The sequence below is a fragment of the Pelobates fuscus genome, chromosome 12 (assembly GCF_036172605.1).
Source record: "Pelobates fuscus isolate aPelFus1 chromosome 12, aPelFus1.pri, whole genome shotgun sequence".
NCBI lineage: Eukaryota > Metazoa > Chordata > Amphibia > Anura > Pelobatidae > Pelobates > Pelobates fuscus.
Genome location: NC_086328.1, coordinates 36,596,599 through 36,624,253, shown reverse-complemented (window position 1 = coordinate 36,624,253; position 27,655 = coordinate 36,596,599). Strand labels below are relative to the sequence as shown.

At 41.1% G+C, this 27,655-nt stretch overlaps 1 protein-coding gene across 1 annotated transcript; it reads left to right on the top strand.

Moving 5' to 3' along the window:
- Positions 1-1,633: 1,633 nt before the first annotated feature.
- Positions 1,634-27,655, top strand: LOC134578994 (cytochrome P450 2J6-like). The gene is made up of 9 exons (XM_063438119.1): positions 1,634-1,828; positions 15,861-16,023; positions 17,831-17,983; positions 19,839-19,999; positions 20,440-20,613; positions 24,162-24,309; positions 24,398-24,585; positions 25,189-25,330; positions 27,371-27,655. The coding sequence occupies exons 1-9, from the start codon at positions 1,667-1,669 to the stop codon at positions 27,550-27,552; spliced, it is 1,473 nt and encodes a 490-aa protein (XP_063294189.1). The 5' UTR covers positions 1,634-1,666; the 3' UTR covers positions 27,553-27,655.

Genomic DNA, 27,655 nt, shown 5'->3' with positions numbered 1-27,655 from the left:
CTTAAAGAGGCCATACTAGATTTAGTGTTGACAAAGAGAGATTTGGTATCAGATATTACTGTAGGTGAAAGTTTAGGATCCAGTGATAATCAGTAAGTGTGGTTTAATATAAGTACAGTGACGGAGTCACACCACACAAAAACAAATTTAGACTTTAGAAAAACTGATTTTTCTAAAATTAGAATATGTGTAAAGGAGTCATTATCAGACTGGAGCAATTTAAATGGAGTCCAAGAGAAATGGGATTATTTAAAAGTTGCACTAGTGAAGGAAACAGAAAATTGCGTTAGGCTTTTCAGTAAAAGCAAATAATGTAAGAAACCACTTTGGTACTCCGCAGAAGTGGCCAAAATAGTAAAAAAACAAAAAGTTAGTATTTAGTAACTATAAAAAAAACTAGAGTGAGGAAGATAGACATGGAATATTTGATAGAGTCCTAACCTCAACATCTGAGGAAAGGGATTTACAGGTAATAATTTTAGATGACTTAAAAGTAGGCAGGCAGTATAATAGAGCAGCAGGAAATGCTAGCAGAATGCTGGGTTATATAGGGAGCGGTATTAGCAGTAGAAAGAGGAAAGTGCTCATGCCATTGTACAGAACACTGGTGAGACCTCACATGGAGTATTTTACGCAGTATTGGAGACCATATCTCCAGAAGGATATTGATACTTTAGAGAGAGTTCAGAGAAGGGTGACTAAACTGGTTCATGGATTGCAGGATAAAACTTACCATGAAAGATTAAAGGAATTTAACATGTATAGCTTGGAGGAAAGACGAGACAGGGGGGATATGATAGAAACATTTAAAGGGACACTACAGTCACCCAGAGCACTACAGATAATTGAAGTGGTCTGGGTGCTGTGATTTTTTTGCACCTAGTGCTGCAATGTAAAACATTGCAGTTCCAGAGAAACTGCAATGTTTACATTGCAGCTCTAAGTCTGCCCCCTGTGGCTGTCTGACAGACAGTGAATCAGTCCCTTTAAGTAGGACGCATTATTAGTATATAGTGGCTATGTGGTGATTTATGTTGGTATATTTGTGCATGTGGATTCAGATTCACGAAAATTCAACTGCAATTTGTGTCATAGTTTCGCCCTTTGCATGAGACAGAAGAAAAACAAATTGCAAGGTGTACAAAAAGACAGGTGTGGGGTTAATAACCCAAGCAAGTGGGCAGGTAACTCCTGCTTAACCCTTAGAGTACCAGAAATAAACACACCTCTGACACACTCATTCCTTTAGTAATAACAAGTGTCCAGATTTCAGTAACAAAAGGAATGTCTTTAAAACGAAAACAAACTAAAGTTTGTATGGAGATTCAAGTGAGAGATTTATCTCTGTATTCTGGTAAACTAGTCAAATGTCCTATGGCAATTATTCTGTGTCTTCCCAGCCTAGAAGCCATCTTGCGAAGGTTGGGAGCTGGGTATCTTTGTGTCAGTTCTGTGTATAACAAATGAAACTACCACTGTCATCATGCAAAATCAGCCACTACCTTCCTGGGAAACGATGCAACGATACACCTTTTTGAAAACAAGCCCATGTGCAGCTGCACAGCCTCCTTTCTGGGAGGGGAGACCATTGTGGGCTGTTCTTTTTTTGTTGTTGTGTAACTAGCAAATTTTATCTTCAAAAAAAAAATCTGTGAATCCAGCCACCATGGAGCTCAGCACAGTCCTGTCTCTTGTTCTGGTCCTGTTGGGCTACCTATGGTGGAAGGTGACTCGCCCAAAGTCCTTCCCTCCAGGTCCCCTGGCTCTGCCCATCGTAGGGAATTTACTGCAGATGGACTTCAACAATTTCCTCAAGGATTTAAAGAAGGCGAGTGCTAAATAGGGTGGCTGTTTGTTGGATGAACAATATGTACTATGTATGAACTGTTATTACTTTCCTGTGTGCTGTTATTACTGTTATTACTTTCCTGTGTGTATGTTGGATACAGTATCATAATGTCTTTCATTACTGTGTGCTGGTTGGATACAGTATCATAATGTCTTTACTGTGTGTATGTTGGATACAGTATCATGTTTTTCATTACTGTGTGCTGGTTGGATACAGTATCATAATGTATTTCATTACTTTACTGTGTGCTGGTTGGATACAGTATCACAATGTCTTTCATTACTGTGTGTATGTTGGATACAGTATCATAATGTCTTAGTAATGCTTATAGAGTTATTTGGTTTGTCAGGTTGTGATAAGGAAATGTCTGTGGGTTGGCTCTGTGCTCAAAATAAGTGGGATGTTTACATTTGCTTAGGGGAAACTGGTTGATTTTTTTTAACCCCTTTTGGCAATTGTCAAAGTTTTTTTTATTTTTAAGGACAATTTTTTTATTAAAATTTCAACAAAGAAAAGAAAGACCCCAATCTGTGCTGATTCAATCACGTCCATAGTACTTGACACACAAAATATAACATTTAATTATTACTATTAAAAAGGTAAAATAACCCAAAAATACGGGAATACATAGGGTGGTAAAAAATATATATACAGGTGAATATAGCTCTAAATTGTAAGTACATTAACTAGGAGGTTTCTAATTCATGTGAAGTAGGAAGGAGAATGACCAACGGTAAATTCTCCAAATATAACCAAAAGTAGTTAAATGGTTAACTAGCGTGAGCTGCAGATCATAAGGATAGTTTCTTTCTAGTAAAATCAGTAACTGGAGACCAGTACCTAACTAAAAAATAGCAACTATCTGTCACAACTATAGAAAAAGAAAATGTATCTAATAAGAAATGTCACCTAAATGTCTATTTAACTAAAACTAATGGTGAATTCCTGTCTGTACCACAATGTAGCAATCAAAAACAAACAAAATATTGACTAGTAGTGCATACACTAAGTGAAATATAATATAGACTTAGATATCTTAGCTAGGAGTTACAAGGGTTAATCGAACTGTGATATAAGTTATACTGATCAGCAGGTGTAGGTGTAGAAGCCCCAATCTATATCATGGGTATTTGAAACATCCACTCTGCAAATGTCTGGCAGTGGATAAATACCAATTTCTATTGATCGTATAAAACACTAAGTCTGTGGGGGGACACAATGTGTGACAGCGTGAGGGGAGTATGGTGACACTACATTGTGGGGAGTGACACTGCGTGGGGGCATGACAGTGTGTGTGTGAGGGGGTGACAGCGTGTATGAGGGATGGAGACTGTGGGGGGGGGGGGTTCATACTGTATGTGAGGGGGTAGACACTGTGTGAGTGGGGGTTATAGTGAGAGGGGGTGATGGTGATGGTGTGAGGGAGGAGGGTGATAGTGTGAGGGTGGGGTGATGGTGATCGCCTAATTAGAGAGCCGCGTGAGTTTAGAAATACCCAATGTTTACATGTTTTTCTGTAGTTTTTGGCAAGCTATAGGGCAATAAGTACAAGTAGCATATTTCTATTTCAAAACCATTTCCACCCTTCCCCTTCCCCTCCCCCTCCCCCTATCCAGACACAGAAAGCGGAGTTGTAAGAAACAGAAAAAGAAATACACACTCTGTGCATCCACTGTATATACACACGCAGTGCAGTCACTACATACCACATACAATACACACAGCCACTGCATCCACTACACAAATAAACACTACACAGACACTGCATTCACTACACACACTGCATTACATAATGGATGTGGGTGTGTTTTGATAGGTGTGGTTTTGTTGGGTGGGGGAAGTATTTTATCCTTGGACAACATCTTGGGCCCGCCATGGTGGTAGTCCACATTTGAGGGGTGGCATTTCAAGTTTTCCAACATGAAATTTTGACGTGTAGTCAACCTGCGCCCATGTCCTCTTTGGGACATTTATGAAGACGGCCAATGTAATTTATCAGACTGTATATTTTTGAAATGGTGATACCCTAGGGTATTTTAACACTTTCTATGCACTAATTCTACCACCAGCCTTTTTCAAAGTTTTATGAAGTATATATTTTTTGAAAAGTAGATAAACTAAAATAAAAAAAGTTTCAGAAAAGATTTGTCTATAATAATTAATCACAGAGGGGTACCCTGCATTTCCCTATTACATGATCTACTAGTATTTGTTAGCAGTATGGTACAGTTTGAAGCAATCCCTAATACACAGGCCTGGTTTAGATGGGGAGTAGCACAATGAACCCCTTTTCTAATGCCTTTTTCTTCTTTTTCTTTTTTAAAAGAGTTGACTCTACAAAGCTTTTGTGCTCCATATTGTTTGTGGTGTAGGAGGTATCCTGAATGGGAGGTGTTTATTTGAAAGTATGTTAGATGCACTGCTCTCTTCACCACAGAATAATATTTCTGAAATTATCTGCATCCACATCCAGATGTATTTCTGCTCAGGATTGGCCAGTTTGTAAATTACAAATACGTTGTGTGTTTCTCTATTTGCATCCTATAAATAAATATTTAATTTGCATCCTATAGATTGCAATGTGTGTTACCTTTTAAATAGGAAAGACTAGACAGGTTTCGGTGGTAGGGGATTCTATTATTAAAAGAGTAGACAGGGGAATCTGCCGGTATAATTGCATCAAGCAGACAGTTTGCTGTCCCCAAGGTGCTCGGGTCTGGCATATTGTTAATGGAGTATTGGGATGTGCTTGAGATGACCCAGCTGTCATGGTCCATATTGGTATTAATGACAAAGTTAGAGGTAGATGGAGGGCCATAGAGAATGAGTTCAGAGAATTAGGAAGAAAATTCAGAATTCAGCTGAAGTCTACGAGGGTGGAGATGGAGGGTTATTGGCACGAAGGCATTAAAAACATGTTGTACAAGAAACAAATGGTAAATTTAAATGTCTGCTTGCTAATGTGTTATAAAACAGGGAAGTTTGAGATATTGACATACGAGCAGTACAACACAAGTGGGATTACTGCAATTTGGTGGATTGAAAGACATGATTGGGCTATTCATTTGAATGGATATACATTATCTAGGAAGGATATAAGCAATAGAAAAGGTGCAGGGTATTTTTTTATATTAAAGGGACACTATGGTCACTAGAAATACTACAGCTTATTGTATTTGTTCTGGTGAGTATACGGTAATCATTTCCTTCAGGCTTTTTGCAGCAAACACTTTATTTTCAGAGAAAATACAATGTTTAGATTACAGCCTAGTGATAACTCCACTGGTCACTCCTCAGATAACTACTAGAGGGGCTTTCTGGGGCAGTGCTGCACAGTGTGGAGTACTGCCATTTGGTGTTTCCAACCTCGATGCATTTCTTTGAGGAAATGTTGATTGGTCAGGGCTGTGTTTGGCTTGTGCTGGCTCTGCCACTGATCTGCCTCCGTGACAAGCTCAGCCAATCGATGCTTTCCTATGTTAAAGCATTGTGATTGGCTCAGACCACCCCTTCTGATGAGTCAGATAAGTGGCTGAGCCATCAGCAGCAGACTGGAGTAAAGGAAATATTTAGCTATATTTAGTGGGGAAGCGGGGCTAGATGGTGGTTTTAACACTAGAGGGTCATAAATACATAAAAGAAAAACCTGATGAAGGCGTCCAGCCGAAACGTGTTGTGCCTGTTTTATGGAGAAATACCTTAATGCAGCTTATTGTGCTTTTTATATGTAATAATTTTATATTTGTTTTTGGAATAAATTTATAGATTTTACCTCTAATTTCTGCCTATTATCTTCACCATATGAAAAAGCAGCTGAGATATCTCGTCTTTTCATCCTACTCATTCCCATATACCTGAGCCAGGTTCTATACAGGTTCCTAAAAATGTGAGTAGGATGCAACTATATTATACATAAATGATATTTGTTTTGGGGCTAATATACAGACTACATTGCCCTATGTGAGTTTTTCTCTTTTAGAAATATCGTTGGGCACAGTTCTCTATTAAAGTGTATGTCACTTTTTATATATATTATTTACATATACACTGTGCACAGAAGAGTTGTCATATTTTGCTTTGGTGCGTTATCCACTTTTTATCTGTTTTCTGGTCAGGAATGCATGTTTGTGTTCCTGACCCTTCAGTGTTCCTTTAAACTTGATTTTAAGCCGAGTGTTAACCCAATTGTCTAAAATGCATTTGTATCCTGTGGCATTAAGATGATCTATCACATAAACTGAGGAAACCCTTAGAAGAGTCCTAACAATAGGTGATTTTTACACTGTATGCGATTTAACACTTGGGCCCGATTCTATGTGTGTGCATGGTCTACCACTTTGTGGCTGAGCTGTTGTTGCTCCCAGATGCTTCCACTTCACAATAATAGGACATACGGTTGGGCAGAAATTTCACAAAACTGATTTGTGGCAAATGTGGCATTCTACGACTTTTTATTTTCTGTATGTCGAACAAAGGATCTCAATTTTAAAACCACTCATTTTCTGCGAGGAGTTGTGAGGGGCAATTAAATAATTGTTTAATGTGTTTTTTTTTTGTTTTGTTTTTTATATAACTTTAGTATTCTTTTACGCTTTGCAGGTTGTGGTAAATGGCCATTTGTATTAAAATCTAATTTTATTTGGAAATATTAAAACCAGAATAACTGCCTGTACTGCGGTTACCATTTCTATACGCTAATATATCACGGCTACTATTATATTTCATTTTTGAATAAGTAAATATTGTATTTTATTATCCTAAATAACATTAAAAAGAAACACGCATGGGGCGGGGCCGGACCGCCGAGCTGGACGGTCGCAAGCCTGAGCAGCTCCTGCAAGCCACTGAAATTTACCCTCTAAAAACAAATCTCACCGCCTGAAATCAGACCGCCAGACCTGATACCCGGAGCTGAGGGACTACTGGACCCGGGGAGAGGCTGGCTCACCGTGCTTCAGTCCCCCGGGGGGAGAGGACCATGTTGCCCCAACCAGGGCCTTCTCCTGCGGTGAGTGGGGCAGACGGCCGCTGCCCCACTATCCTGCGCCATGGAACCCAGCCACGAGTGCAGAACGGCGCGGGTCCGGCTCTGTTTCCCCCCCCTATGGACCGGGGGGGTGATCCCGGTCCTCTACCTGTGGCACTGACTGCGACACGGCAACTGAGTCCAGGGAGCCCGCCCGCCACACCTAAAATGGCGGACGCCATGTGGACAGAAGGCAAAGGGAAGATCTGCTCCCATCTCCCGCTCACAGCCAACAGGGCGGCTCAAACATCCCGGTCGTACTACACGGAGAGAAGGCGAACCCAGCTCCAAACATTGCAGCCGCGCAAAACAAAGCTGAGCTACACAAAAGTTAAGAATGAACACTTACCTTACAAGGCTCCTCCGCGACCTGCTGGCAGGCCCAAGCTACCCAAGGTGAAGAGAGCCCGAAAATGGCGGACCACACCACCCCGCTCACGAAGATCCTATGCTGCTCATCTAAACATGACCAAGCATCCCAGCATGAAAACGGCGGTAACCGCAAAGACTAACCTGCCACGACCCGACCGGGCCACCCCTAAAAACCTGCCTCACGGGGGCGTGTCCTGACATCCGATGTGAGCGGTCGCAAATGCTGAGAGCTCCCGGCCGGCGGCAGTAAAACTGGCATAAACAACTGAAAATACCTACTTAATGGGCAACAAAAGGAAACAAACTCAGCCCTCACACACCCAAGAATCAGGCACGCCAAGAAACTCGAACGGCCTCGATAAATATTTCCGAGATACAGTGAAAGTGCTCGGAGGAGGCCTAACTGACAACATGGCGACGCCATCTTGCCCGCGCAAAACGCCCGACCCCAGCACGACAGGAGAAGAGATCTCCCCAACTACCAGCATTGCAGATGGGCTAGCAAACATAAGGGAAACCCTTGCACATTTACCTTCCAGGGACGAACTGGCTAGCATGATAGCGAAGCTAGAATCCTCAGTACAAGACCAAGTCTCCGCCATTTCTGCAGACATCAGGCAAGTAAACACGAGGGTGGGAGACCTGGAAGAGGACAGAGACCAAATTTTAGACAGACTCCTCACCCTAGAACATCAACAAAAAAACAGAGACAACAGAACCCACTACATTATGAGAAACACTGAAGACCTCGACAATAGAGGCAGACGAAACAACATTAGAATAAGAGGGATCCCAGAATCACAGGAAAACCCTGAAAATCTCCATAATACTCTACAGTCTCTGTTTAACAAGATCCTACAGAGGCCAGAAGACACCCCAATTCTATTAGATAGAGCACACAGGGCTTTAAGACCCAAAGGCCTCCCACAAGACTCCCCCAGAGACATTATATGCAGAGTTCACTACTATACTGAAAAAGAGGACATTATGAGAAACGCCAGGGACTCTTCTGACATACTGTTTAACAACGCGAAAATACTAATCCTCCCTGACCTGGCATGGCTGACCCTGAGGGGCAGACGGGCGCTGAGACCACTAACATTAGCCCTGCAACAAGCCAATATAAAATATAGATGGGGATTCCCCTTCGCTCTCACGGCCTCCCACCAAGGAATACAAGCCACCTTAACTTCAGCAGATGAAGTAGAAGCTTTCACCCAACGCCTAGGCATTCCTAACATGGAGATACCGGACTGGTACGACATCTCAGAACCTGAAAAGACCAAACCACAAACCACGAGACAGATGGGACAAGCGATGGACACGCGAAAGAGAACGTCATGGAAGACCCCGCCAGCCTCACCATTCTTAAGATCAAGGAAAAATCCGATGACTCCTAGGAAAATAAACTGAAACAACTCCAAGAAGCGAAGGAGACAAAACCTCTAACGCTTAAAGAGACATATCATTGACTAAAGCAATATTGAACAAACTCACTCGCCTAATCACCAACTAAGGGAAGGGTAACTATACTCTGTAAATGCCGAATAGTATTGTGATAAATCAATGTATATAATATCTACGCTTACCTGCTACACATGATTATATATGTAACGACATTATGATCAAATTGATATCTGATAACTCACAAGTACATAAACTGAAAAGCATACAATAGACATGATGTTATTACGTTAAAGAAATGTTGAATGCTATCAAACAGAAGGTTCAAAACACCATACTAATTTTAGTACTTGTCACAGGCATACCTATTTAAGATGCCCACCCAAACTACACATATACATAGCCAGTTACAGACGACAAGCGTCAAATGGCCGCCTACCGGAGAGTTTACTCAGCTACGGAGGCAAAGAAACAGAAGCACTGTACACAGTAATATAGTGCTCCAGTTCACTTAGGACATAACCCACGGCCTTAACGGCCAAGAGCGGTACAAACACCTACCTCATTACTCAACCGCAAATCTAAGCATCATCTGGGCTAGCCCCTAGCGCTAGACGAACCCAGAGGAAAGTACCGTCTCCTATCTAGAAATCTACCCATAATAATTTCTCTCAATTGCACGCAACCTACCGAAAGGGAGATTTCTACACCCACACGAAGGGTCCAAAGTTCGTCCAGAACCCCCCCTTCGTGATACTCTTTACCTACAACTTTATCGCAAGATACTTGTAAATAGTTAATGTTATATTGTTTAATTGTTTATTTACTTGATTTGTATGCCTGTATACTAGCAGTGTTACATTCACACACAAGCATCCACAACCAATTAATCCACCTCCCGATCACACCCAAAGTACTTAAACAGTACTAAACTCCCAAAAAGACAACCCACCTACCAAACAGATAAAATATCAATACTGCACTCCGTAATGGGTTCACTGAAAATATGCTCCATTAATGTAAGGGGGCTGAACACACCAGAGAAAAGGAAGATGGTCCTAACGGACTTAGCAAAAAACAAAGCAGACATAGTATTTTTAGAAGAAACACATCTGAAAGGTGCAGGAGCCCCAAAACTCAAACATCACCAATTCCCTCATGTATATTACAATAACTATAACCAAAGCAAGTCACGAGGCGTAGCAATATTGATTGGGAAACAAGTCCCATTCACGTACTCGACACATCTCACAGACGAATCAGGCAGATTCATTATCCTGCAGGGCACAGTGGGGTCAGAACCTATTACCCTAGTAGCGATCTACTTACCCAATAAACATCAATGCGGGGCAATGAGGAAGATAATGGCAAAAATAAAGCAAAATACTAAAGGCATTCTCATAATAGGAGGGGATTTTAATGTATCACTAGATGCCACTAGAGACAGCACCTCAACACATAGCACCCACCTTAACGCCACCAGAGTCCAAATGCAACACATCATCAAAACCCACCAACTATCAGACTGCTGGAGAATATTCCACCCGACAACAAAAGATTATACTCACTATTCCATCCCAAACAAATCATATTCCAGAATAGACTTTTTTCTCATAGAACACAGAGACTTAGGGCTGATATCAGACACTTCGATAGGCCCAATGACATGGTCTGACCACTCGCCAATATATCTTACTATATCCATCCCCTCACTCCCACGCCCTAAAGGAACATGGAAATTAAACCCCTTTCTATTACAGGCACCAAAAGTGAAGGACTCAATAGAAAAATCGATAAAACAATACTTCCACGAAAATAAAACCCCAGACACCTCCGCCTTTACACAATGGGAAGCCCACAAAGCAGTAATCAGAGGGGAACTGATCAAGTGGGGAGCCCAACTCAAAAGGGAAAAAAACCAAAAAATCAATGACCTACATAAAGAAATCTCACACCTAGAGGAAGAGCACAAACTATACATGACAGACAAAGCATATTGCAAACTTCTAGCCCTTAGAGCCGACCTAAAATCACTCCTCCAAGACAAAGCGAAAAAAGCGATTCTGTGGACAAAACAGCTCCACTACGCTCAAGGAGACAGAAGTGGTAAATTTCTAGCACAAGCCTTAAAACAAAAACAAATGCTCACATACATCCCTAAAGTCAAACGCTCAGATGAGACCTACGCACACACTACAGAGGACATAGCTGACACTTTTCATAGCTATTATACATCTCTATATAACCTAAAAGACAAGGAAGGTAATACAGAAGAGATCAAATCATACCTAGAAACCAAATTTGACACTATCCTCCCAACAGCTGCCACGAGGTCCTTAGAAGAACCATTCACTATAGACGAAATTAACATAGCTATAAAACAGACCCCACATAATAAAAGCCCAGGCCCAGATGGGTTCTCAGCCTCTTATTATAAACTGTTCCAAACGGATCTAACCCCACACCTATTAGAAGCAATTAACTCCATCCCACAAAAAGAACATATTCCAAGACAGGCCTTAGAAGCGACAATAACCCTCATACCCAAACCAGGGAAAGACAGTGAGAAATGCACCAGCTATAGACCAATATCCCTAATCAATGTGGACATAAAAATATTCACCAAAATGCTAGCGACTAGACTCAAACCATTCCTACAAAACCTCATCCACCCAGACCAAGCGGGCTTCGTCCCAACTAGAGAAGCAAAAGATAATACATCAAAAATCATAAACTTAATACATAACACGAAATACACCAAAAACCCAACACTGCTCCTAGCAATTGATGCTGAAAAAGCATTTGATAGAGTTGATTGGTCCTTCATGTTCACTACTCTAGACATGCTGGGCTTCGGACAAAGATGGATAAAATGGATTAAGGCAATCTATTCCGTCCCAACAGCCAGACTAAAGGTGAATGGACAGCTTTCCAGACCATTCACGATAGGCAATGGCACACGCCAGGGATGCCCATTATCCCCATTACTATTCATCCTGACATTAGAACCTCTTCTACAAGCGGTAAGAAACCACCCCGACATTAAAGGCATCACAGTTCAACAAACTGAATATAAAGTATCTGCGTTTGCAGATGACCTACTCTTCACCATTGAACACCCCGTCAGCAGCCTACCCAAATTAATCCAAATTATAGAAGACTACAGTACACACTCTAATTTCAAAATCAACACAGACAAGTGTGAAATCCTCAATCTCAACACACCTCTAGATCTAACAAAGAAACTAAAACAAAAATTCCCCTTCCAATGGGCCAACCACTCTATCAAATACCTAGGGATCAAAGTCACCAATACGCATAGAACCCTATACAAAGCGAATTTCCCAGACCTATTAGCAGCAATCCAAAAAGATTTACATAGATGGGACAAACCACATTTCAGATGGATGGGCAGGATTAGCATTATATCGATGAATGTCCTCCCACGCATCCTTTACCTCCTGAACACCATCCCCATACACATCCCAGGGATATTCTTCAGAAATATACAATCGCTGCTCACCAAATTCATATGGGCCCATAAACGGCCGAGAATTGCCTTCAACCTACTGACCAAACCTAAAGAGGGAGGTGGGCTGGGATGCCCCAATATACACAGATACCACAAAGCAATACACCTGGGAAGGATTCTGGAGTGGTCACGAGAGGGGAAATCTAGGAAGGCCTGGGTGCACATTGAACAAGCACAAGTGCAAACTCCATTACGATCACTCCCTTGGTCTCTACCCATAGACAAAGAGACCTCAACAAAAGACCTACCAACCATCTCAACCACCCTTCAAGTCTGGAAAAACATTTGCACGAACGAAGACTTTGTCACGACACCTTCACCCCTCTTCCCAATATCCCACAATCACAGATTCCCCCCAGGCAAGAATAACACACTATTAAATAAACTCCAACTCAGACCAGCAAACAGGGAAGTTATGTTAAAAGATATTATCACACCAGAAGGACTCCTATCACTAACTGACATTACTGGAGTACACCAGCCTACGCTATCACAAGCGTTCCAATATCACCAACTCACTCACTTCCTATCCAAGGAAGGCTTGTTACACTGGCAACCCAGAGAGACCACTAGATTTGAGAATCTGTTCACACGCCCGCCAAAAACTAAAACTATTTCCATATGTTACAAGTTACTACAAGATAACACAAATGGCGCACTCCCTTGGTACACAATCAGAAACAACTCATGGTTTCCCTCCCCAGTGGAGGAAAAGACTTGGAGGGGGATCTTTATGAAAATGTTAAAAGCCCACCCCAGCGTAACAATCCAAGAAATTAACTATAAATTTTTATCCCAATGGTACACCACCCCAATAGACGTCAACAAATATGATGCCACTGCACCAACAACCTGTTGGAGATGTATGAAGGCACTAGGCACTTACCGCCACTTATGGTGGGATTGTGGCAGAATAAAGGGATTCTGGAAGGAAGTACAGAGAATCACAGATCTAGTAAGCAAAACCCCACTACCACTCACCCCAGAAGCACTCCTTTTCTTCCACATCCCACTATCCTTGAAACAATTTAAAAACTCAATAATACTCTACCTTCTAACCGCGGCCAAACTGGTAATAGCAGGGCTATGGAAAACTGATGTTAGACCCTCGAGACGGGAGTGGTTTCAAAAAATTGAACACATTCATAAAATGGAGGAATTGAGATTGTCAACACTAGACAAATACCTAACTTATTACACAATTTGGGACCCATGGAACTCCTATCTAAAGAACCCCAGTTAATAAATGGCTCATTATTGGGTTCTGATTGATCAAGAATAGCTTAACTGCGCTCCCCTCCCAGAAATTACACATATACACTTGTCAACAGGAAATGCCTTGTTATGTCGATGACAGTTTTATTCTGTACGTTTATTAACAACTGTAGGGAATTGTAACACAACACCAATATGCTACATTGCAAAACTTTTTGTACTATTATCACATCTAAGAATCTTGATTGTACACTGCTAAACCTTTATTATATATATTAATACTGAAATGTGAAACTGTTTATTATATATGTAAAACCTAATAAAAAGAAATTACATAAAAAAAAAAAAAAAAACCTGCCTCACAACTTGCATGCGGGCCCCTACCCAGGAAGGCACCAGAGCTCAATAGCGGGAATATCGGGGCAGGGATGCAGAGTACCCCAGCACGGCATCGGATGACCCCAGGACTGAGTACAGGTACCACGGTACCCCAGCAGTGCACCCTCGGTACCCACACCTTGCGCCCAGATGAACCTAAGGTCCACCCACCGTAATAGCATGTTCCCTGCCTCTAGTTTCACAGCGGGACTCAAAAACCTGATATACCTGGGGAGCCTCCCGGGAGAAACCTTTATTAATCACAGTACCTATCCATGTGAATGCCTTTAGCGCAAAAATCAGTTTGCCTAGCATAGTTCATTTTCCACCAATCCTTTTAGCATATGGTTAATATGTTTATCCAGAAGCATGTTTGATTTTTTTTTTTTTTTTTATTTGATTTTTTTTTATATTTCGACTGACATGTTATTTCTCTTACTTTAAAAAGAAGGAAAAAAAAAAAGGGAAAAATATGCAAATGCTGTATCTGTCATACCAATGTTACCTTTTATCATATTCTGCCTTACATGCGGCTGTTGTCATGGCAATGCATGATCATATGCACTCGCTGGCATACTAAACATAAAGATTGACACCGGCGGTACTTATTGTTTAACCAGCTAGCCTTCTTAGCTTAGCATTTTCCTGTTGAGGTCACATAACTGAATAGTCTACTACTGCTACTACTAGGCTTAAACTACAATAGGCTCTATCAAAAGCGACTGGCTCACTGTGGAAGAATGCCTAGGTGCCACAACAATAGGCTACAGTTAAAAACTTAATCGTATCAGCCAGCTTATTTAGCTAGCAATGTACAACTGTCTTACTCGCGATGTTATCGATTTAACCATAGCACTGACTAAGCCTGATTATAGCGTAAATGTACACTTAAAATCAAAACTATATTGTTACAATTATTGAAGCCTGAACATGTTGTAAAAATGTACCTCCTAACTACCTAAACAACGTAAACCTTTCATTTTATTACTACAAAAAAGTGCAAGATTTATTGTCTACCCTTATGCTCCAACTGTTTGTAATGTGCTAGAGGAATGCCTTTGGGGTACCTCATAAGCAACTGTTATCATCATACGCACTACAAAAAATAAAGAATTAAAAAAAAAAAAAAAAGAAACACGCATACACACACACACACACACACACACACACACACACACACACACAAAACAAAAACCTTTATATGTTTAACTTTATGGTTAAAGCTGCTGCACTTCACAGACAAACTCCCTCCATGACCAGAGAGAGGGTCCACCAATCACGATGCTCTCACAATGATCTATAGGGAGTGTATTTTTTTTATCTTTTAAATCTCCTATTCAGCTGGAGTATATAGGATAAGTACTTTAGCTGCAGTTCCAAATAGAGAAGCAGGCTCCTAGATGCAGCATTTTATTTTCAAATCACTTTAGATGTAAGCTACTCTCAGTAGGTTGCAGATTGTTTTATAAATCATAACCATTGTTATGGTGATTAGTCCAATCCTTTAACAGAAGTGGGTTTATTATGTGACATGAATGACATGTTAATCTTCTTGGCTATTGGACTACTTTAAAACAACTCTATTAACAATACTTTACTGATCAAAGGACGGCAACACGACCCACTTAGTGAAAATGTCAAATTAAAGCAAGGGTAGGCAACCTTTGGTACTCCAAATGTTGTGGACTGCATGTCCTTTAATTCTCTTATAGTCATAAGGCCATCAGGTTGCCTATGTCTGACATACAGCAACTCATCTTACTGAATTGTCTGGAGTTGGCAATTTTTTTGACAGTTTATAAAAGTGCCAGTTTCATTAGAAATCATCACTTATATAAATCTTCCTGTCAAAATCGCCCTAGCTGTCATGTTTTTGCAAGATGTTTTCAAGTACCCTTAACGAAAACTTGCAGAAAAAAAAATCACAAATATTTTCTTTTGAGGTACATATACTAAATAGGTAGAAAAAAATTTCACGAAAATTAGTATATTTATGATATTGGTAGTATTTGTGATGAAAAACTTTTTTTTCTTTTCTTCAGTTATACAAAGTGTACAATGTCTTAATCCACTTTTTATTTTAGTTCTCAAAGGCGTACGGCCCTGTGTACAGCATATATCTAGGTACCACACCGGCAGTGGTCGTCAGAGGCTACAAAGCTCTCAAAGAGGTGTTAATCACCAAAGGCACGGAGTTTGCGGACCGACCTCTGAATGGAATCCTGCAGGTCGTCTCTGGTAACAGAGGTAAATATTGGGGGAAAAGATATAAAACCATTCTGATAACAATGTCCAGACTAAAGCAAACCTTGGATGCCTTTTAAAATGTTTTATATATTTCGTAAAATGATTTCTTTTAAACATATGAAATTATCAAAGAGAAAAAAAATTTATCAAAGACCCCCATTATTTCATTTTAATTCCTCCATTCGATGCCCAGTCGCTAGCGGGCCGATGAAAGGATTTTTGTCGCCCTAGGCTTAACACCACAAGATAAAACATGGCCTTACCTTGAAGGGTTCAACAAACCTCTAGTAGCTGTCACACTGACAGCCACTAGAGACAACTCCACTACAATGCCATGTTAAACTATATGAAGCGTTGAAAGTACATAGCGATTGTCACTTATGCGCATCAAGTCCCCACTGCACTTGTATGAGGAACATTGGATTTGACCAGCGTTGCCCCATCAGTGACATTGAGCAAGGTAAGGAGGCAAGCAGTGCGGAGGGAGTTGGTGCTTGATAAGTATAAGTAACCCTACCCCCCTTGTTAAAAAATATTTTTATGGTGGGAGGCTTGAATCTACGTAGGGCCAGAGACACTATATAGTATTAGGAATACCGGTTTATATTCCTAACACTATAGTGCTCCTTTAAAAGTATTGATTTATTTTTTTTATTATTAAAATGGTCCTTTTTGCCCAAATACAATCACTAATACTACAAACATATACACACACTTACCCTCACACTCATTCACTCACAATCAGTGACCAATGCACACACAAATTCACTGACTCACGCAGAGTGGCAGACATACACTGACTCATGTTGACTGACATACACACATACACAAACACACACTGACTAATGCAGACTAACACACACTCAGAGACCCAAGCTGACACACACTGATCCAGGCACACACACTAACCCAAGCACACACTCACTGATCCAGACACACGCATACACCTCAATAGACCCAAGCAGAAACACCAATAGACCCAAGCACACACACACAAACACACACACACTGATCCAGACACAAACACACAGACCCAAGCAGACACACACACTGGTCCAGGCATACACAAATCCAAGCAAACACACACACTAACCCAAGCGCACACACTGATCCAGACACACACACAGACTGACCCAAGCAGACACACGCACACACAAACATACTGACTGAAACATGCTGACACACACACACTCGCCATGAAGCCTTTGTTTCAAATAGTCTCTCTCGGTGGGTCCCAATCCAGGCCTTGCTGTCTTGACTCTCTTTTAGCTTTGCCTCTGCTATCCTCCCGCACCATTGACCGCAGGTACAGGGCAAGGGGCGGGTGTGATCGTGCAATGCACCCGTGCACTGCCGTCATATGAGAGGTGTGTAGGGGGGAGGCTCTCTTCTCTTTGCGGGCTGAGGTTTAAGGCACCGAGCGCTTGTCTGCAGCCATGTAATTGCTCCTTATTATCTGGTGCCATTATCTGCGTCACGCAATACACAATGTGTCCCACATAGAGGGGCACTTCTTATGGGTGCCCCCCCTTAAGAAGCGTCCTAGGCTGCTATCTAATTGGCCTATAGGACCCACCAGCCATGGTTGTTAGTTTACATTTTTCATTATTTAACTTAAAATCCACCACCCAATGCCGTAGGCTAACCAGTTACTCATTTATATTTACAATGAAAAGCTGCTGACTGTGCACTGTTTAGTAGATATGCCCCCATCCAATGCATAACCGGTGAGGACATAAGTGAGGTTAGAAACATAGGCAAACCCAAGTTATAAATCCTTCAGTTCTAAGTATTATCCCTTCTCTAGGTTTGGTTATTGCTCCTTATGGCCAGGTGTGGAAGGAGCACAGACGCTTCACTCTGTCTACACTGCGGAATTTTGGTCTGGGCAAAAAGTCCATGGAGGAGAGGATTGCCGAGGAGAGCTCCTATTTAATACAAGAATTTGAAAAAAACAAAGGTAAAAACCTTCTATTACATAAACAATTAAAGTTAAACTGTAAAAACGAATATCTTTCATATCCTGTTCTCTTCTTAATTGTCTTCAAAAGGTGTAGAGTATCTTTTGCAAAAAAGGAGAAACCAGTGTTCAAGTGGAGTGAATTTCTTTTTTCCAAAGCAAAATATTGCCAAAATTTAAATATATGCTCGAAATTTCCTAAAAATACTGCTAAACTTAAATATATGCTATACATTCTCTGTTGCAGTGTGCTTTAGGCAGGTACAGAGGGGGAGTCCAGTAAAGGAAGCTATGGGAATGAAACAAGAGAAGGGGTCAGGGCACATTCAATGGCGGGCTACAGTTTTCCTATGTGTTTTGGATGGACCATGCCATGATTTTGTGGAAATGAATAGCTTTACAATAATGTGCTAAATCTCGGAGGGCCAAAAACCCAAATTCTTTAGCTTTAGTGATCATGTCATAGCACCATCTTGGTTGGTGTCCACACCATAGGTATTTGAGGAAGAAGGATGCCACATTCACCAAAAAATGCTTTAGGAATAGTGACTGGTAAGGTCTGCAACAAGTAAAGAACGTCTGTTTTAAATTGCTCTCGCTTTACCCATTTGTTTTATGAGTGATGGACCAGTTGTGAAGGTCTTTTTGCACTTTTTGTAGGAGCAGCAGGACATTCAGGTTATAGGTCTGCAATAAATTCAAAGGGATCTGGGTGACACATACATTTGAAGAGGGCAATCTTAGTAAGAGTAAGGGACTTTGATATCAAATATTTGAGCATTTGTGCAATGTTTATTTATTTGGTGTCTGAGTTGCTGACATTCTGTTATGAAGGCACGTAGTGATCTGATTGGGAGACAGTAAATATCATGTAATCCACCTACATTACTATTTGAAATGGCCAAGTTCAGTCAGTATTGTATTGAGCCAGTCTTGCTAGTGAGTAGGAGAACGAGATGATAGGGTAGGGAGAAAGAAATAATCAATAAGGGAATTGGATTTCTGCTCAAGGGAAAAAAAAAAGTTAAATCCTTTCCTGTGGGGGATTTTGAAGTCCTCTAACAGTCTGAGTTGACGTTTATGAAGCCGAGAGTCTGCACCCCACAGGAGAGGAGGTGGGCTAATGGTATGCAGTGGAAACCTGGTTCAGGTGGGATATTTAAATCCCCTCTAAATTTAACACTCCTTCTTAAATGCTTTTTGTTTGTGAAGAGCCGAGGCCAGAAACTCCTTTTGATTCCTATTAGGAAGGTAAAAGTTAGTAAATCTGGAATTATTATTTTACCTTTTACAAATTGAAAACTACCTTTAGGGACTGAGATCTCTAAGAGAAGAGGAAAGGAAACAAATAATCTAATGAGAATTGCAACTCCATGAGTGATAATGTGAGAATGGAAGAGAATATACAGAAGAAAAAAGTAGAGGAAGAAATGGAAAGTTAAGGAGAAAAGAGAAAAGATCACAAAAGAAGAGGAGCTCAGAGGAAACTTTCTGTAGGACTAGGGGCAAAGTGTCTCAGTCTAGGAAAAAAGAGGGGGAGACTGGCATTGAGCCCTTTTCATGTTGTAAGGTGGTGGATACTCACTAGGGAAAGAACAGGAACAGAGAGAAAAACAAAGTATCGTCCAAGGGCCGGGAACCAGGTATGAGCAATGTTTGTTTTACACTGTGAAGCAAAATGTATCAACTCAAATAATTACAAAGCCTATATTCACCTAGGAGGGAAAAAAGGGGTATGGCAATTTCTTCTTTAAGTAGACATGGCGAAAAGATTAATTTCAAGTTAATAGCACTTGAAGAGCATTTCTCTGTTTTTCTACATTTTTGACTGATTACTATCATTTATTTTCTTCAGATACCTTGCTGAATCCACATGTTGCCATCGATAATGCTGTATCCAACATAATTTGTTCCATTGTGTTCGGGAGGCGCTATGATTATGATGACTCCACTTTCCAAAATGTTCTTAACCTGGTCCATGAAAATATGAAGTTAACTACAAGTGTTTGGACACAGGTATAAAAGGACATTGCAACTGGATATGGCAAATAAGACCACCCCTAGATAAAATTAGCTCTGCTCAGAGAGACCATGCAACAAAGTAAAAATTCTACTTCAGGATCTGTATGAGCTCATTGGGAAGGTAAATTTTAGTTTAAATTAAAAAGAAAACTATGGTTTTAATCTCAAAACGGCAACCGATACCTCATACAAACTTGTTGTGGGGGGAATAGCTTACAGGAACACCCTAAGTGCCATAACCAATAAGGAGTGTTGACAGGGTTGCTCAATTAACTCTCAATTGTAGCAAACTTAAAATTAGATTTGCGAAACGTAGGCTAAAATATCCAGGCTGAGACTATAGTTATGTTGGAGGCATTCATGTTTTCCAGGAGATCAGTTGTGTATTCATGTATATATTACTATGTGAACCCTTATATCTTTTCACCTTTCAGCTGTATAATGCATTTGGATTCATCCATTATCTCCCTCTGCCGCACCAGAAGATTTTCAGAAACGTAAAGGTTATTTTTACATTTCTGGAGAAGGTTTTAGAGGAACACAAGACAACTAGGATGCGTGGGGATCCCCGAGACTATATAGACTGTTATCTGGATGAGCTCGATAAGGTACTGTGTTAGGTTTAGTCACTAAAGACCAAATGTAGTGTGAATATGGAGTTTCAAAACTTTGATCGAATTTGCAAATCAGTGATTCTCAGATGCAAATCCTATCCCATCAAACATTAACCCCTCAAGGACACATGACATGTGTGACATGTCATGATTCCCTTTTATTCCAGAAGTTTGGTCCTTAGGATCACTATAGGGTCAGGAACAGAAACATGTATTCCTTACCCTATAGTGTTAAAACCACCATCTAGCCCCCCTGGGCAACTCATGCCTCCATAAATATAGCAAAATCTTACTGTATTCAAGCCTGAAGCTGTAACTCTGCATGCTGTTTGACTCAGAAAAACAAACAGGCTGCTGACATCATCAGAAGTAGTGGCCTGATCCAATCACAATGCTTTCCCATGGGATTGGCTGAGACTGACAAAGAGGCAGATCAGGGGCAGAGCCAGCACGATTCAAACACAGCCGTGGCCAATCAGTATCTCCTCATAGAGATGAATTGAATCAATGAATCTCTATGAGGAAAGTTCAGTGTCTACATGCAGAGGGAGGAGACACTGAATGTTTGGATGCATTTTAGGCAGCCATGACCCAGGAAGGATCTCTAAAAGCTATCTGAGGAGTGGCCAGTGAAGTTATCACTAGGCTGTAAACACTCCATTTTCTCTGAAAATACATTGTATGCAGCAAAAAGCCTGAAGGTAATGATTCTACTCACCAGAACAAATTCAATAAGCTGTAGTTGTTCTGGTGACTATAGTGTCCCTTTAAAACCACTGAAAGGTGAAGTGAATAACATTGATTAGAGTGTTACAATGACTCCTGTCAAGGGGTGGGATATATTAGGCAACAAGTGAACAGTCAAACACAACAAAGATACATGATAAAGTGGTACAGTGCCCGTACTCCCCTTTTTTTACTACCGAACACCAACTACCCCCTGGCTCGTTAACTTCAAAGGAACTAATTAACTCAAGTGCTTTCCCTGGTTGGCCACCATTCATATAACCGAACATACGTGCCTTAGTAAATGGTGGCCATTTTAACTCCTGAATGCAGGCAGCCAGCGGCATACATACCGCGGTCACAGGGGTCGCAGCTGCGACTGGGCCAGCCACACCAGGGGGCCCGGCCACCCTGCGGACCCCTGTGACTGGGTATCCGCCGCCATCATCTTCTGCGGCCTCGGTCCACGCGGCAAACCGCCGGGGCCGCCGTCCAAGGGGTCCATCGGGTGGCAATGACAGAATGGATGTGGATTGTCAGGGGGCCCGGTCGCGCTGTTAAAGCGCCGAGCGCTGACCGGGCCCCCTGTGTTGACATCCCAAGCTGAGAGGAAGTGACTGCACATCACTCCTCCCAGCTAACACTGAGAGCCGCGCGGGGGAAGCAGAGGGAGTCAGAGTGGGAACTCTGACTCCCATCCACCTGAGTCACCACTGGACCCCAGGGAAAGTCACCCCCTGCACCTTAAAGGTAGGAAACAGGAGTGTGACTTAAACATTTTGTGTGTTTGTATGTATGTATGTGTGTCTGTCTGTATGCATGTGTGTCTGGATGTATGTATGTGTGTGTGTGTGCTTGTCTGTTTGTATGTATGTTTTGGCATCTTGTGTGTCTCTGTGTGTATGTCTGTCTGTCTCTGTGTGTGTCTGTCTGGCTGTATGTGTCTGCCTGTGTGTATGTGTGCCTGTCTGGTTTTTTTATGTATGTGTTTTTGTATGTATGTGTGTCTTGTGTGTGTCTGTATGTGTGCCTGCATGTGTGTGTGTGTGTCTGTATGTGTGCCTGCCTGTATGTGTGTGTGTGTCTGTATGTGTGCCTGTCTGTCTGTATGTGTGTGTGTCTGTATGTGTGCCTGTCTGTATGTGTGTGTGTGTGTGCCTGTCCGTGTGTCGTTCTGTATGTATGTGTCTGTGTGTGACTGTCTGTATGTATATATGTGTACCTGTCTGTCTGTGTGTATGTGTGTGTGTGTCTCTCTATGTATGTGTGTGTCTGTCGGGGGGGGGGGGGGGGGTTATAGGGAAGGAAGCGGTACCTGATCATCCAACGCATGGAACTATTTTCGGATACTCTCTCGCGCGGTTCTTCCAGGGAAAACTGTACCGCTGCTTGCTCCTCTCACAGACAAGCCAGTAGAGCGTTCTTCGGGAAAAAGACACTTCCGACTGGGGGGGAGCATTCGCTCCCTAAGAGCCTGGAGGAGCATTCACTGATGTTCGAACAGGAACTCCCGAAAGTTGAACCACTTGGGTGGCCTGTCAACACTTTACCCCAATGGTGATCCCCCTGCACTGGATGGATCTGAGTGCTATTTGGATAACTTGTGCACTCAGATCCGGGCTATTCATGGATATAGTCCTTGTCATGACTAGAGCTCCACTACAGACATTAGGGAATTTGAGGAGCATATTGTCCCATATTTGACGTGTTAAAGCTATAGTGGTGGGAGTTGGAGGTCTAGCTTTTTTAGGAAGCCAAATATACAAAGAGGGAAAATCATTCCAAAAAATGCTATGTTCCATGTCTACCCACCGTTTAGCGCCTACTGGGGTGTGTAACTACATAGTTACATGGTTACATAGCTGAAAAGAGACTTGCGTCCATCAAGTTCAGCCTTCCTCACATTTGTTGGTCTTGCGTTAGTTGTGCTGCTTTTTGGTAGTGAATGAAATTAGGTAATCCTAACCCACATCTTTTTGTGTATTGTTTTGAGTATAAAGGAATGTGTGTTTAATTCTAGTGTGTTTTCCCTTCCAACGATCGATTTGGGATTGTAATTTTTTTTTTTTTCATTCAATATAGTGTTTTTGTTACACATGTTATGCAGTGGTAACTTTTCTTTATTGCTACTTAGTTATTTCAGTATTATTTGTATATATATTTGTTTTACTTTATAATGGAATGAGGTCACTTTTAAACGGCTTCTTTTTTGTAATGTTTAGGCAACTTACCCATTTATTGTGAAACATTTAGAATAAGGCATGTTACATCAGGTGTAGTAGGCTATTTTATCTTGCCTTGTCAATGCAAAATGGATGTCTTGAAAAGGTTTTTTGAAACGAAACGTGTAGATTTGTGATAACTTGCTGTTTCCCCTATTTCCACTCTCTGCTGCAGTAATTATATTTGGTGTGATGATCTCATCATTATGATTTTACCTGACCCAATGGGGTTAACTAAATGTTACATGTTTCATGATGTACTTTGTGGGCACCCTTTCTTTTTTACAGTGTCTACATTACCAACTTAATGCCAACTTAATGTTGTTGCAAATTCTGTGCAAAAAATCATACAAATGCCTTTATGCTTTAATAAGAAAAGTTAATTGTTTTGTAATGTTTTGTTTCAAAGCCCGCCTCTCTTCTTCATCATTATACTATTATGATTATAAGCACAACTTGTTCTTTTGTATTAAATTGTATAAAATTTAAAACTCTTCAATAAAGAATTGTAAGACAAATAAAAAAAATATGGGTATGTCAGGCAATGTCTGCTTTGTGCCTCTAATGGAACTTCTCACTATGATTAATGTTTAGGAAAGAGAACAGGATAGCTCTAGAACGACATATGATTGTAAGAATCTGTTTGCTTGCGTGGTAGATCTGTTCGTCGGTGGGACCGACACTACGTCTGCCAGCCTAGAATGGTGCTTGCTCTACATGATGAGATTTCCAGACATACAAGGTACCATACGAACGCAACCCTTTAGAGTTTAAATGTCATGCCCTCTAAAGCTCTACAGCTGTGTGACCTTGACAATTATTTGTTTCAGAGGAATGTCAAAATGAAATAGACAAAGTTCGTGGAGAGCGAGAACGGCTTGACTATGAGGACCGAGTGAGCATGCCGTACACACAGGCTGTTCTACAAGAGGTTCAGCGTTTCACCAACGTTGTGCCATTAGGAGCTCCTCATTCAACGCTAAAGGATGAACAACTGGATGGCTTTACTATACCAAAGGTAAGTTAAAGGGACATTCCAGGCACCAATACTACTTTAATACATTTAGTAGGTTCTAGCCTTATTAATATGCATTGTTTCCATGCTCTGATCTTTATAGTTTTTGCATAAAATAAATGTTTTGCAGAATGCAGCACTATAAGCCTGGCTTCTTAGCGACCCCTCACTCCAGAAAAAAGACTTCCTTTTCAAACTTATACTATATGTATGATGGTTTAGTGCTCAGACTGTATTGGTAAAACAGAGGAGGCAGCTCACCAACGCGGTCCGGAGTCTCAATTTTCCAGCTAAATACAGGATGCTTGTGTCCTTTGGTTTGAATGGTATACAGTGGTTCCCCCCTGTACAGTGGCATAAGTAAGTAGAGAAGAAATAGAAACAATCCAAATCAATGTGTGCCTTGTCTGTGCCAGGACTGAACTGGATCATGGTATTGTTGGCAGTTCTCCTTTAAGCGATAATGTCATGCCGTAATTTAACATTATTTGCTAGACCATTATCCCTCAGGAGTTAAAGAATGTACATTTTTGTAGGAAAACCATGGGACGCCATAGCTATTTCTGTTACAGTTGCAGCTCTTAACGCATGTTTTCTTTTGGACAGGGAACAATGATTATCACAGATCTGTCTTCACTTCACAAGGATGAGACTTACTGGAAATATCCTGATGAGTTTAATCCAGAGAACTTCCTGAATGAGGATGGGGAACTCCTTAAAGTAGAATCTTTCTTACCATTCTCTGCAGGTGAGTTGCAGTGTCATTGGTGGACTGCAAACATTTGAGACCAGTGTTTACATTAATTACGCGAAATGAATTTTAAAACGAGTACATTGATGATTTACCATTTGTGTTACAATCCTCTTTTATGCAACTAGTACAAATTAATGTCAGAGCATCATGGGAAATCTAACATACAGTAATAGCTGAGCATACAGTTAAAGGGACACTCTGGAAACTCAATGACCTCATCTCAATGAAGTCAATATAGTGTCTTTGGGTCCTAGACATCATCCTACCTTATGGGTTTAAACCATTTAACAGTTCAACCCCAAAGTTGATGGTGCCTACCCACTCGGTTCCTCTGGCAAATGTAGAAACTTTTCCATTGGGTGTCTGGAATCAGCTGAGAGCATCATCGGGCCCACAGGCCACCCATTGAGAGAAATAGTTTGGAAATGTATCTTTCATAGGGGAATGTGGTAGCAGGTTTGGGTGGATTTAAACAAAGAGATTCAGAATAGCTTCACAATGGGGTTTATTTAGTCAACACCAAATTGTATTGAATTCTAAATGAATTGCAACATTTAGACTATGTCTGTATTTTATATATATATATATATATATATATATATATATATATATATATATATATATATATATATATATATATATATATATATATTTATTCCTGAAATTATAGAGTTGTACCAAGACATACGTGTCCTTCTCTGCCCAGATGGTGCTGCTAATGTCTTTAAAGGACCAATCTCATTTTCACTTCTTGTTTTTTCATTGGCATAACAACAATAATAATAATGATAATAATTAATAACAACAACAAAGTATTTAACCAGGAAAGGTATATTCAGATTACTCTGGTTTTCAAATCACTTTTGTTTCTGTTTATGCAGCCCTGGCTATACCTCCCCTGGCTGGGATTCTTACAGTCTGCATGAAAACAAAGTGGTTTCATTTTCAATCAGATGTTAACTTGCTTCAGATGTTTTGATCTCTGTAAATGAAACATTAACCAGACACAGTAGGTGCCTGCAAGGTCTAGCAAGCTACTAACAGAGCAGGTGAGCATAAATTCTCAATTAAACAGACTGTGCAATAAAGGACGTGTAAACATTACATCTCACTTTACAGGAAGTGTTTAGGAAGGCTGGGAACGTTAGATGGAGGGAAGTGTGACTAGGGCAGCATAAACAAGATGATTGAGTCTCTGAGACTGGACTGGCATGATCTACACACCAAACTGCTTTATTAGGCTAAGGTTGTTATGGTGACTATAGTGCCCCTATATATGTAATAAATCTTTAAACATGTGAAGTGAAAATTTGATGACATTTGTTCTTTAATTCAACCCTCTCCAGATACTGATATACTGGGGAGACACAATTGTGTTATATATGTATTGCCAGCTTTTCTTAACTAGGGAGCCTAGCTACCTTTGGGAGTGCTGGAGTGGATTCTTCCCTGGGGTCTAGGGGGCTGGCAGGCGCAGTGGCTGTGGGCCACGAGGGAGCTCTTTTGTGCGCCTCTCAGTGATGCCGGGGCCGTGGTGACATCATATTCCGCCTCTAGTATCACTGCGGGTCACGTGAGGGAGCTGAGCAGGAAGAGCTCAGGACCTGCCAGCCAGTCAGCTCTTGGGCCCCCTAGGACAAGAGCCTCAGGGGGGAGCGGGGGCTGAGGTGGCTTTCTGGCCAGCTCCTGGACCCCCCAGGTCAAGAGGCTGGAAAGTCATTTGCCAGGGCGTTTGAGGGGGTGGTTTTTTTTTTTGCCACCCCCCTGAAAGTGCTGCCCAAGGCAAATGCCTTGCCAGCCTCACGGTAGATACATCGCTGACTGTGAAAGATGTCACACACTGTAAGGTAAGCATTTGAAAAATTTTTTTACTCTATAAGAGGTAGAACATTGGGATCATTTGTGTGAATAACCTTACAGCATGACTGTAAGTAGAGGTATAGCAAAACACTGGTTAAATTCTACTTCAGCATTTTAGTCACATCATTTTCCACTATTTTGTTATGTTCTGTTTTTTTTTGTTTTCTCCCACAGGCCCAAGGGGCTGCATTGGAGAAAATCTTGCTCGTATGGAACTGTTCCTCTTTTTTACCACCCTCCTGACACACTTTGAATTTCACTGGCCAGACCCAGCATCACCTCCAGATCTCACACCAGTGTTTGGCATTACTCAGCCCGCAAAACCCTTTAAAATGCGCCTGTTATCACGCAGATAATCACCTGTAGATCAATGGATGCTGAAATAGAACCAAAAATATAACTTTTCTATAAAAACCCAATACGTAAATGTTTCAATAAAATGTATGTATTATTTTAAAA

Coding starts and splice junctions, on each gene's coding strand:
- LOC134578994 (XM_063438119.1), top strand. CDS start 1,667: ATGGAGCTCAGCACAGTCCTGTCTCTTGTTCTGGTCCTGTTGGGCTAC. Junction 1,829..15,860: donor TCCTCAAGGATTTAAAGAAG/GCGAGTGCTAAA, acceptor TTTTTATTTTAG/TTCTCAAAGGCGTACGGCCC. Junction 20,614..24,161: donor ATCTGGATGAGCTCGATAAG/GTACTGTGTTAG, acceptor ATTAATGTTTAG/GAAAGAGAACAGGATAGCTC.